General features: G+C 43.4%; 1 protein-coding gene across 1 annotated transcript in view; it reads left to right on the plus strand.

The window, feature by feature from the left end:
- The window catches only part of PKDCC (protein kinase domain containing, cytoplasmic), a 71431-nt gene that overhangs the window by 52530 nt on the left and 5732 nt on the right, over positions 1 to 13169 (plus strand). Inside the window, exon 6 of the mRNA XM_053311223.1 lies at positions 11497 to 11670. Within this exon, the coding sequence (XP_053167198.1) occupies positions 11497 to 11670 (174 nt within the window). The remainder of the gene's footprint in view (positions 1 to 11496; positions 11671 to 13169) is intronic.

Raw genomic sequence — 13169 nt, forward strand, 5'->3', positions numbered from 1 at the left:
CAAATTGCCAACTGCTGTTTCTTTTTCACACACTCACATTTGCCCCCCCCCCTTAGCTGGAGGCCTGTCCCTCAAGCCCTGATGGGTATCTCATTCAAAAACACTGAGAGGTTCCCTGAGCTATCAGGAGACCATCTTCTAACCATTAACTCCCATTAAATATCAACAGCCATCCTGAACTATTAACCAGCAATCTGCATACCAAAAGAAGTGGCTAGACAACTGCCATAACAATGTAATTTGCAATAAGTTGGGGGATTTTATATTTGAAAGACACAAAGGAAGGTTTGAGCAACTCTCACCGTATGGAAGGTTTAGGCTGCTGTTCTGATCTTTAAGTAACCCCCACCACATTCCAACTGCTCCACTAATAAGAAAAGTAAAGACAAGAAAAACAGTGCAGATATTTTTATTGTTTTTTAAAATTGTATTATTGAATACAAAAAAATTGCTAAGATGCTTCATACTGACATGGTTGCACAGAAGTTTTATATCCCTTTAAATCTTAGCTCTTTGCAAGATCCTGCTAACTTTGCAATGAACCCCCCTCCAAAACAACAACAACAACTTTTCTTAACCCACAGCTGCTTGATAAGAACATAAGAACAGCTCTGCTGGATCAGGCCCAAGGCCTATGTAGTCAAGCATCCTGTTTCACACAGTGGCCCACCAGATAACTCTGGGAAGCCCACAGGCAAGAGATGAGGGTTGCCCTTTTCCTGCTGTTGCTTCCCTGCAACTGGTATTTAGAGGCATCTTGCCTCTGAGGCCGTGGTTCTGCAGTTCTGCAGTACGTGTGAATTTGGCCATAATCTCAGGATTTGAAAAACTTGGTTGATATTTACGTGCTTTTTGGATGGTATCTGCTTCTCACTCTAAGTGGGCAGGAAAGCTGCAGTTACAATGCTAACTTACAAATGGAAATGGCCTTTTAATGCATCTCAAAATTTTTGGTTTCTGCAAATTTGCCACTGTCCATTTGTGAATGTGATGCCAGGACTTCAATGAGTAGCACTGATAATATAGGAATTTAAATATGTTACAGTAAATGTCCACATTTTGGTGAATGCCACTGTTCACAGACAGGAACATAGGAAGCTGCTATATACCGAGTCAGACCATTGGTCTATCTAGCTCAGTATTGTCTACCCGGACTGGCAGTGGCTTCTCCAAGGTTGCAGGAGTCTCTCTCAGCCTTATCTTAAAGGTGCCAGGAAGGGAACTTGGAACCTAGATGCTCTTGCCAGAGCGGCTCCATCCCCAGAGGGGAATATCTCACAGTGCTCACATGTAGTCTCCCATTCAAATGCAAATCAGGGTGGACCTTGCTTAGCTAAGGGGCCAAGTCATGCTTGCTACCACAAGACCAATTCTCCTCTCCTATGAATGCTGACCATTACCTATGAATGTTACAAATGCCCAATATTTCCTCACACATTGGACATCTACAGGGCTGCTGATAATCACATTGTGATGATTTTCAACACCCCTGCCCTTTTGGGGTGTCTGGATATTCACAAAATTTGCCTTTTCAGTTTTTGTTGGTGCCCTTCTCCATGTCGGCAAGTCAGCTGATATTTATTTTTCTCTATCTAGAGTGTTGCCTTCTTCATGTCAAAGGAACGCCACATACTTTCCCCCACAGGGTTCCCATTAAACTGATCTGTAAAGGGAAGAAGGATAGCAACCATTGAAATTGGTGGCTATTCCAAGTTCTGTGCCAGTCTTGGGAATTTGCCAAAAGCCATTCAACACAGAGGCCCTGTGTCCCTTCAGACAGAGGCCTCTCCAGTTGTCCCGCTGTGGTTCTCCTCAAGCCTCTTTCTGTCAAGCTGAAGCTTTCAAGCTTCCCCAGCTCGTCATGTTCAGTAATTCTGCATCTCAGGACCCAATTAGTCCCCCTCCTCCTTTCTGTATATTTGTGTGTGGCTTGCATTACCATTTACTAAATATGTTATAACATAGTATTTACATTAGTCCAGGGCCCGGAGACCTTTGGAGACCTCTGTGGCTTCCGGGCGCTAGGCATTTGACAGATGGAGCTATGCTGCATACCTATCCAAGCTGCCAAGAGTGGAAAGATTTACTTTATTTGCCCGAAACTTTTCACAGGAACAGAACACGTTAGGTAATATTACAAGAGCTTTATTTAGAGTGCTGAACTCACAGGGACTGTGTGGAGAGTTATAGTTAGTCTATCTCTGGTAATGGCATTTCTGAGCAGGGGGTGGGTCATGGAGTGGGAATAAGCCACTTCGGATTGAAAGCCAGAATTTATGCAATCCAGAAAAATGAAATTCTGCAAGTTTGCAGCAAGAAGTTATACAAATGTTGCTTATTCAATAAGATGAAATCAGTCACATCTCTCACATATTTTGAAGAATTTGTTTGTGCAAAATAAAGTCATACTTCCCAATTACCTAGGATACCAAATTCTACATACACAATCCTGCCACAGAAATTAGCAAATGCACTACCTTTTACACCAGAATATGCTTGGGGAAAGGTTTAAATATTTCTTCTGTATTTTTAGAAGAAATTTTGAATATAATAATCATATTTTAATTGTTGTTCTCAACATATATATTTTTTACATTCAATAATCAGATCAATAATTCCAAAATAACATCATGCTCAAGAGGAGCGGAAGATTTTTCTCAGATTCCAATTTACCATGATTCCAGTTTACCATTTATGGTCATTATTTAATAAAATGAAGAATGTTTAAAGTTGAAACCCTACACACTTCAACTGTTCTTTTACTCCCCTCTTTCAATCACATTAAGAAAAAATTACATACTTCTAATTTCTCAAACTTTCCTATAAGTATACTCTACACAAAATGACTTTGCCTGGTCAATGACAGGCCTCACCTACTAGTAATTTATAAAAGAAAGCTCAGTTCAGGATCAGCGTATTGTACACAATGTGACCCCTGCAAGTGTGGGTGTTATGTGGCAATTGAAAATGCAAGACTCAAGCACTCAAATTATGAGGAGGGAAATGGGGAGGCGGCTAAGAGAAATCTAGAAGCCCCACTTCCTGACCCCTACCAGTTCTAAACAAATAATTTTCTCCCCCAGCCTTCTGAAAGCAGGAGTAAAGGGACATAAGTAATGGTGGTAGGGCCAGTCAGCAGGCCCCTGGGCCCTCCCATGTAATTTGTGTAATGCATCCTGGCTGTGTAAATATAAGGGAAGTTGTATAGTAAATAATAATAATAATAATAATAATTATTATTATTATTATTATTATTATTACAACAACAACAACAACCCCCAGTGAGGTACTACCTTGGCGTGGTTGTGGGGCTTCCGTGCTCTGAGGAAGGTGAGAGCTATGCCAGAGGTCCAACCATACTGGACAGGTCTCACCAGAGGAGCCAGACAAAGAGTGCCTCTCCCATCAACAATATGGTGAGACGTAACGGAGATAGTCCCTGGACATCTGGTGGCAAGTGGGCAACAGGATTCAGGATCTTCAGTTGAGCAACCAGGGCTGGAGACTGCAAGGTTACTGGAAGAAACGTCGCTTAACCGAAAAAAATATACGAAAAATGCCAACATGGAAATAATGATCTGCTATTACAAGTCTAGTCCAACTAGAAGAGGTGATTTAAAAAGAATGTACCAAATTTGGAAAGAGAAGCATCCAGATACAGAAATAACAGAACAAAGGCTAGCAGACCAGAGAAGATACATAATAAGAAATAAAGTATTCACAGGAGTTGAGCTGGAAGAACTGCAAAGAGCAACACAGGCTCAGGATATGGAAGAAGAATTACCACTAATTGAAGAAGTTGCTCAGGCGCAGGTGGAGGAGCTGTTGGAAATCGAGGATGCCACTGTTACTGAACTGTTTCAAAATCAAAAACAGGCAACCGCCACTTTGCCTTCCCCTCAAAAACCCAAATGCCATTGAACAGAAAAGCAACAAGAACTAAAGCAAAAAATAACTGAGCACATGAACCAAACAACCACCAGGGTTCGACTTCCAGCTCTAAAAACAGTTGCCAAAAAACAACTTGCTCAGACATTAAAAGATGTCAATGCTGCACTTGCAGAAATAACAACCAATAATTTGCAAGAAACAAACCAACTAATGTACAGTGCAGCAACAATAACGACACAAGAGCTCAGATATAAGATCAGTGGACCTGTAAAAAAAGAAAGCAGTACATCACCTAAATGGAAGATTAGATTAGAAAATGAAATCTCCAGGCTCAAATCAGATGCTAGTAAATTGAAAGATATGAAAGACAAGAAGCTGAAGAATGAAAACACCAAACAGTATCTGATCCAAAAATACCACCTAGATTCAAGGAAAATTAGAGAAGTCCTGGAAATAATAAAGCAGCAGATAACAGCAGTGTCAAAGAAGATTAGCAGGTATGAAGCCAGAATTACACAACACAGGCAGAATCTCCAATTCCAGTCGAATCAGAGACGTTTCTACCAAAGCATAGAAGGAGAAACTGCAAGAAACCTAGAAACACCAAATAAAGAAGAAACAGTGCAAGTCTGGGGGAAATTATGGGACAATCCAATAGATTATAATAAAAAAGCAGGCTAGATGAAAGAGGTCAAAAAATGTTACCAACAAATGCAAGATCTAATAATAACACCAGAATTAATAAGTGAAAGAGCAAAGAAAATTAAAAATTGGACTGCGCCAGGCGACGATGAACTGCATGGCTTTTGGCTTAAACACTTAACGAGCCTTCATAAACAACTATAAAAACAGTTCAATCACATTTTGCAAGGAGGTGATATTGAACAATGGCTAACAACTGGGAAAGCCCATCTCACCATGAAAGACCCAGCAAAAGGTGCAGTTCCAAGTAATTATAGACCGATAACCTGCCTGCCAACCATGTAAAAATTATTAACTGGAATAATAGCAGATGAAGTGATGCAACACTTATTAACTAACAAACAGCTTCCAGTTGAACAGAAAGGAAATTGCCCGAACACCAGAGGCACAAAAGACCAGCTGCTGATTGACAAAATGATTTTTAAAAACTGCAAGAGAAGAAAAACAAATCTAAGTGTTGCATGGATTGACTACAAGAAAGCCTTCGATTCATTGCCTCACACATGGACACTAAAATGTTTAGAAACAACTGGTGTCAGCAAAAACATTCAGATATTTATTTAAAAAGCAATGAGCATGTGGAGTACACAGTTAACAGTCAGTGGCGGGACACTTGGACAGGTTAGCATTAGAAGAGGCATTTTCCAAGGGGACTCACTATCCCCTCTGTTGTTTGTAATCGCCATGACCCCACTTTCACAAATACTAAACAAAACAGGCCTCGGATACCAAACATCTAAAACATCAAGTCATATCAACCATCTGCTGTACATGGACGATCTGAAGTTATATGGAAAGTCCCAGTCAGAAATCGAATCACTGCTAAACACTGTCCGTATATTCAGTAGCGATATAGCAGTGGAGTTTGGACTAGACAAGTGTGCTGCATTAATAATGAACAGAGGGAAAATAACAAAAACAGAAGGAATAGAACTGCCCAATGGAAGCAAGATCAAGAACCTGGAAGAGAAAGAACATTACAAATACTTGGGCATTCTCCAGGCTGATAACATTGCACACACTGAAGTTAAAAGAAAAATTGGAAGTGAATACATCAGGAGAGTTAGAAAAATCCTCAAGTCCAAACTCAATGGCGGGAACACCATACAAGCCATAAACACCTGGGCTATACCTGTTATCAGATACACTGCAGGAATAATAGACCGGACCCAGGCAGAGCTAGAGACGCTAGATCGTAAGACCAGGAAAATCATGACCATCAATCATGCTCTGCACCCCCGCAGTGATGTCGATATACCTCCCTCGCAGCTCAGGTGGAAGAGGAATGCTGCAAGTCCATCAAACAGTAGAGGAGGAGAAAAGAGGCCTTGAAGACTATATCAAGGACAGTGGAGAAGATGCACTTCAAATGGTCAATAATGCGAAACTATTCAACACCAATGAAAGAAAGCAGGCCTATAAGAAAGAACAAGTCAAGAACCGAGCAGAAAAATTGAAAAAGAAGCCACTGCATGGTCAATATTTGCACAATATAAGTGGAAAATCAGACATCACCAAGACCTGGCAATGGCTTAAGAATGGCAACTTGATGAAAGAAACAGAGGGTTTAATACTGGCTGCACAAGAACAGGCACTAAGAACAAATGCAATAAGAGCAAAAGTCAAAAAAGCAACCACAAACAGCAAGTGCCGCCTTTGTAAAGAAGTAGATGAAACCGTGGACCACCTAATCAGCTGTTGTAAAAAGATAGCACAGACTGACTACAAACAAAGGCATGGCAAAGCAGCAGGGATGAAACACTGGAACATCTGCAAAAAATACAAGCTACCTGTAGCCAAAAATTGGTGGGACCATAAAATGGAAAAAGTTGAAGAAAATGAAGATGTAAAAATATTATGGGACTTCTGACTACAAACAGACAAACATCTGCCACACAATACACCAGATATAACTGTAGTGGAGAAGAAAGAAAAACAAGTTAAAATAATCGACATAGCAATACCAGGGGATAGCAGAATAGAAGAAAAAGAAATAGAAAAAATCACCAAATACAAAGATCTACAAATTGAAATTGAAAGGCTGTGGCAGAAAAAGACCCAAATAATCCCAGTGGTCATTGGCGCCCTGGGTGCAGTTCCAAAAGACCTTGAAGAGCACCTCAGCACCATAGGGGCCACAGAAATCACCATCAGCCAATTACAAAAAGCAGCTTTACTGGGAACAGCCTATATTCTGCAACGATATCTATAACAACAGCAACAACATTGACAATAAAATACTGGCATCCTTGGTCCTTGGGAAGGACTCGATGTCTGGATAAAACAAACCAGTCAATAACACCTGTCTGACTGTTTAAAATAATAATAGGCTGTGGCAGAAAAAACCCAAAATAATCCCAGTGGTAATTGGCGCCCTGGGTGCCTATATTCTGCAACGATATCTATAATAATAACAGCAAGAATATTGATAATAAAATCCAGCCAGTCCAGGACCTTGTGAAGGACTCGATTTTTTTGATAAAACACACCAGTCAATAACACCTTTCTGACTGTGTAAACAACAACAACAAAAATATATAATTATAATGAAAATTGCAATTCTGTGAGAAGCAGGTAAAAGAAGGGCCATACCTGAGTGGAAGCACATGCTTTGTATGCAGAGAGACCCCACCATCTGAAAGACTCTACCCCATGCAGATATTATGTCGTAGTGACATTCAGATGTCTGTACACACATGACCTTTTTTGTGTGCGAATAGCCCTCTTCAGACATTCTAAATACTAAGCATGAGCGCTGTTCACTAGGGAGAAAGCAGGAAGGAAGTCCCGCTTCCCCACCGCCCTGTCACTGATCCCCCATGCCAATAGCTTACAGTGCTATTTGTCTGAAAGGGGCGGTGCCATAAGCGTGATGGCTGGTGATCCTGTGAGCTGTGACCGTGATTTATCAAGGTTTGCCCTTTTCAGACAAAGAGCGCTGTAAGCAAGGTTGTTGAGTGTGGGGGTGTCCACGACACGGGAGGCAGGACTTCCTCCCTGCTTTCCCTTTCATGAGCGGCGCTCACTCTTAGGATTTATAACAGGCCTGCTCAACTTAGGCCTCCCAGCTGCTTTTGGACTACAATTCCCATAATCCCCAGCCACAGTGGCCAATAGCCAGGGATTATGGGAATTGTAGGCCAACATCTGCAGGAGGGCCAAAGTTGAGCAGCCCTGATTAAAACATCAGAAGAGGGCTAGTGACTCTAGCTGTATTCATGTTAAAAGTGAACCTGGGTACAGGTCCCTCAAGGGCATGCTACAGATAAGAGATGACTGCTGTACCTGCATTCAGCTTAACATGTAGTACTGACTAACCGTACCTGTGTATAGATCTGTGCCAACGTACCTTGTACACAGATTGTGCAAGTGTTGAACCTAATGTGTGAATAGAGTTTTTGTCAGAACTCCAGGGGGTTTGGAAGGTGTTGTGAAAAAATGCATACACTTTTTCTTTTTAAAGTTATAGAAGGAAAGATGTACCACTATATGGGAACCAAATAAAAGGGCTACTGAAGCAGACGGAGGTGCTGATAGGGAGACACAGAATGGGTACATTGAAGGAAGGAACAGAGAGCTTGAACGGAGTCATTTCAGGCACTCTCTGAGTCATTTCACTCGCTGCTCTCCACACTTACAGCATTTAACTGAAGAGATAAATGTTGTATTCATGAGACTTGTTCAGTCACAAAGGTCATTCTCACAAGCAAAATGAGGAGGATTGGTAAGGAGGCAGTCTCCTGCCTGCTTCCCCGCACATGATCAACCCTCCCCATTAGGCTCTGCCACTCACTGCGGCACACAGTCGGAGCTGCAGTGAGTGACAGAGACGGGAGCCAGAAGAAGGCGTCCTCCAGCTTCCCACAATGCACCACATGGGGAGTGGGTTGCATTGGGGAATTGTGTCAACAACAAAACAGAAAATGTCTCAAGATACTTGGAATGGTGTGCTACAGTATATTTTATCAAAAGCCAAATTTTGCCTCTCCCCTGCCCCAGCAGCTGTTGAGAGAATTGTCTCCCTTTCCTCCTGACTGTTTTGCTCATATTTCGTTGTCCTTCTGGTATGGATTTGCACAGCCTGAGAATAGGGGGTTGTGATTGGTCTTTGTAAGGTGGGATGCCTCAAGCATCTCTTCAGGAAATGAAGGGGCTCGACAGGGCAACTCTTCTGGGCATGGTCGGATCTACCTGGTTTTGAGCTCCAGCAGGCAGGTTGGGCTGCCTCTCAGATGAGCTGGAAAAGAGGACTCCACTTACAGTTTTTGGGCTCGGAGCCAGAAGTTCAAAGGACCAAGAAGCTGTGAGCAGCCTGCACCTGCTCTCTGGGGGAGGAAGAGTGAGATGTCATTGTACTCTCTTAACCCCAGACTTAGGTTACATTCCTTTGGATTCCAAACTGTAAATTCAGTACAAGTTGTGGTTTCAGCTAATTCTCCTTAAATGTTGCTCGTCGTTCTGGCATATAGCATATCCATTGGATTTGGCAGGTCTCGGGGTTTGACCTGAAGTTTCAGGGTTTTGTCATCTTTACAGGGCCTTCAGGGGAAGAAGTCGAATCTCAAGGCAAGGGGCCAGAGTCAAGGAGGTAGTGGGGCTATTCACACATGCGGTCAAAACTGGGCTAGGAAAGCCCAGACTGGTTTTGTAGGCCCGTGGGAGCCATGTAGCAGCATGGCGGCAAACCCTGTTTGGGTGCCCCAGCTGTTAGCCAGGGTTTAGGGCTCAAACACACCCGAAACCCAGGCTAACGGATTGTGTGTCTGTGCCATACGGTGCCACACAGCACCTACACACACGTAGCCTCCTGACTGGCATCGAGAGGCTCCCCAAAAGGCACCACATTGTGGAAGTTCTGGGAGCCTCTCAGCCCAGAAACTCCCTGCTGCCATCAGGAGCTGGGGAAAATTTGGGCGAGTGATCTGCTCACTCAGCAAGGGAGAAAGGATAGTCTGCAGGGGAGGTGAGTGTTTAGAGGATTCCTCCTCTCGCCCCTTTTGAGCCCTTTCTTTGATTGTGAGAAGGGGCTCAGTATATTTTGAGAGCCAGTACGGTATAATGGTACCTCCCTCTTTTTTCCTCAAGTGGGTTTTAGTAATGGGTGCAGTAGTCCGCATACTGAAGCTTCCTCCTGCCCCCTTCAATTTTATTTCAAAAGTAGGTTTCTAGCCATTATCCCCTGGAAGAGACACTTGAGCTTAAGTGAACAATGCTTGGTGAAATATCAGACAATGGTCTAAGTATAGTGGCTGAAAGCATAGATTCAGCAGTATGCATAGCTTCTTATGGTTCCCCCATTAGTAGCATGCTGGAACTTCAACCAGGTAGACCTCGGTTCAAATCCCCATGAAGCTCACTGAGTTTTTATCCTGCAAGGTAGGTTAGACTGAGAGAGAGAACTGTCATTCTCTCTCTCTCAGTTTAACCTACCTTACAGGATTGTTGTGAGGATAGAGGAGGGGAGAACCATGCACACTGTTCTGAACTCCTTTGAGAAAGTGCAGGGTGGAAATGCAATAAATACATAAATAGCAGAAGTGCTATACACTATGCAAGACAAACAAATATCCTTCATTTGGATTATTTGTACAGAATTCATGTTCTTGTTCAGGATTTGGTTTATACAGTACATAATTGTGATTTTGCAGAGAATGCAGGAAATCTATTTCTTGGATATGCCTTTCAATTTTACTTCCTTTTAGGTGTGTGTGTGAGTGTGTGTGTGTGTGCGCACGCGCGCAAATGAATTAAGAACTGTGCAAAATGAATATGTGTTTACAAAATATTCCACATACTTTCCAAGGAGATGTTGTATGGAATGCATACTAAATGGTGTGGGAACAACTCTCATATAATCATATCCTTTGTCTGCTAAATTGTGCAGTTCTATCCTTGTTATGTTTTTCTCATAAGTAAACCCCACTGTCTTCAAAGGGGATTACTCTCAGGTAAGCATGGATATCATTGCAGCCCAAAGTAAACTCCTTGATTGCTGGGTTAGAAGCATCCTTACAAAACCATTTCCAAAATATCAACAGGCTGAAATTCCATAGCTGCAGGCAAACAAACTCTTGAACTGAAATGACTCAAAAAGTAAAGGCTGTGAATCTGGAAATCCACTTACAGTTTCTTTAATACGTACAATTAGAAGCACGTGGTTGTTGACTGGCGATTTTTGTGAGTCCAGCATTTGAATAGAAATATTTATAAATGATTAGTTTAATTTGTCTGATGCATTCATTAGAGAAGACCTCAAGCAGCTGGGAAATGGAGAGAGAAAGGGGCTCATAAAAGGGAGGGAGACTGAACGGCAGCCAAGGGGGGCAGTTAATCCACAGGCAATGCAGAGGTGCTGGGCAAGGACCAAGCTTCATGTCATTTCTTTTCCCCATGTCTTTCTCAGAGTCCCATCAAGCAACTGCCCTTTTGTATTAATCTGAAGAAGAAATGAAAAAGTTTGCTTCATTAAAAACCCGTCTTTTCTTCATAAAAGCGGGAGAAAACCAGCCACACTCTCCTGACTCAGGAGGAGGGCTGGGAACGCCCAATCAGGTCTCGCCCTGACAATTCAGCTCACTGTTTAGAGCAGTGACGGTCGGGTCTGTTCATTCAAGTGGATGTTGTTCACTCTAGGAGAACATTCTGTCCATAAAGACCCCCAACAAAACTGCATTGCTTAGGAAGGAGGAGAGGGTAAATTTGGAGACACTGGGAGTTTATCGATGAACACTCCCCCCCCCCCGCCAAGTCCAAAATGAGCAAAACAAAACACAATAAATACCATAGGGATACTGAAAACAGTGTTGATAATAGTTGCTAATATGTCAAAGCCCCAGTGGCCAGATGGGCAAGATAAACACGGAAGCATTGGAAATAATGGTTTCTCTTTTTGATTTCTTGTAGATTACAGAAGGGTGCCTGCAGCTGCTATTGTCAGTGACAGTTACAGATGCTGGCCATCCTACCACCACAAAGAATGTCTCCTCTCGGTGTTTGACGTCAGCGAGGCCATAGAGGTTTGCGAGAGTTATTCGCAATGCAAAGCTTTTGTTCTGACCAACCAAACAACGTGGACAGGTAAAAAATGCCAACAAGCTGAAGCTGCCAGTAGAGATGTGCTGTGCACAAACTGGTTTGGCACCTCCATTGGGGAGCGCCGAACCGACTCAGGTACCCGCAGCCGAACCAGTTTACCAGGGTGGGGAGCAGTTCTCTTAAGGAGCAGGCAAGTAGGTCCTTATCTTCTCCACTGCCACCCCACCACTTTTCTGGGCTGTGACCTTTGCTAGAGTGAGCGCCATGCCCGGAAAAGCAGCAGGGAGGGACCTGCTTACCTGCTTCTGAAGGAAATGTCTCCCCCACCACCACCCACATGAGCTGTTTGTGCACATCCCTATCTGCCATTACTCTATACTAGCAAGATGTTGAGCAAGAATCTTTGAAAACTTCAGCATGACCTGGTTTTGTGATTAGGGCTCAGAATATCCAAATATGCAAATAAGGGAGAAGTCGTAGAACTGTCCACTAATATCGCTATAAGCCAAGATTACTAAACAAAGACTGACATATTTTGGTCATGTCATGCGAGCTGATTCACTCGAAAAGAAAATTAAGTTGGGAATGATCAGCGGAAGAAGGAGACGGGGATGGCCTTGTACTTGGTGGCTAGATATTATTAAAAATGACAGTGGAATGACTATGGTGGAATTAAAGGAAGCTGTATGAGATAGGATGGCATGGAGCGCATTGATTCATAGAGTGACCGAGAGTCGGACACAACTGAATGGATAAGAAGAAGATGTAGAGCAGTCCATTTGTTGCTGGTGTCACAATGGGCCCTAACTCTGCATTGAGCAACCCTTTCCATTACTGTTGTTCCAAGGTGCATTCAGTGACCACCAGGTTCTAGAGAACACCAACAGGAAAGAGAGGTTGCCCTCTCCCCCCCCCCCACTGTGGGCCACTGTGTCAAGCAGGATGCTGGACTAGATGATGCTTTGGCCTGATCCATCAGGGCTTTTCCTTGGTTTTTTAGAGCAGTGGGGTGAGATGGGGAGGGAGGAGAAGCTCTGAGCAGGACTGCAGTCCCCAGAAGCCCGCTTTTCCTCCCAGCAGCTGTGCTGGCTTCCCTGGCTGCTGCACATCACTCTCTGCCTGCCCTCCAAGCTCCAGACGATCACTGCACCACCCAACTGCCCCTTCGCCAGTGCTGGGTGGCAAGCTAAAGGACCACCATCACCAGCACACTACCCCAGGGCACTTGCCCCACAATCTGATGCCACCTAGTGATGGGGAACAGAGCCCCGATGTCTGAGCTCAGATTTTCCTGGAGTGCATAGCCCTGATTAGCAGTTTCAGATGTTCCTGGCAGCCTCATATCTTCAGTGGGGTGGGGAGTATCGCAAGAAAGAGGGACACACTACTCCCATATAAGTATATATACAAAACTCTTCTTGGCAGTGTCCAGAGCACCACAGTGGCAGAGAGGTAGGATTTGGGGGACGCTGCTGGAGGAAGGTCAAACAGCTGCAGAAATGATCATGCAAGATGTATTCCAGTGCCTTTTCTTTATCGGT

The sequence above is a fragment of the Hemicordylus capensis genome, chromosome 1, assembly GCF_027244095.1.
Source record: "Hemicordylus capensis ecotype Gifberg chromosome 1, rHemCap1.1.pri, whole genome shotgun sequence".
Classification (NCBI taxonomy): Eukaryota; Metazoa; Chordata; class Lepidosauria; order Squamata; family Cordylidae; genus Hemicordylus; species Hemicordylus capensis.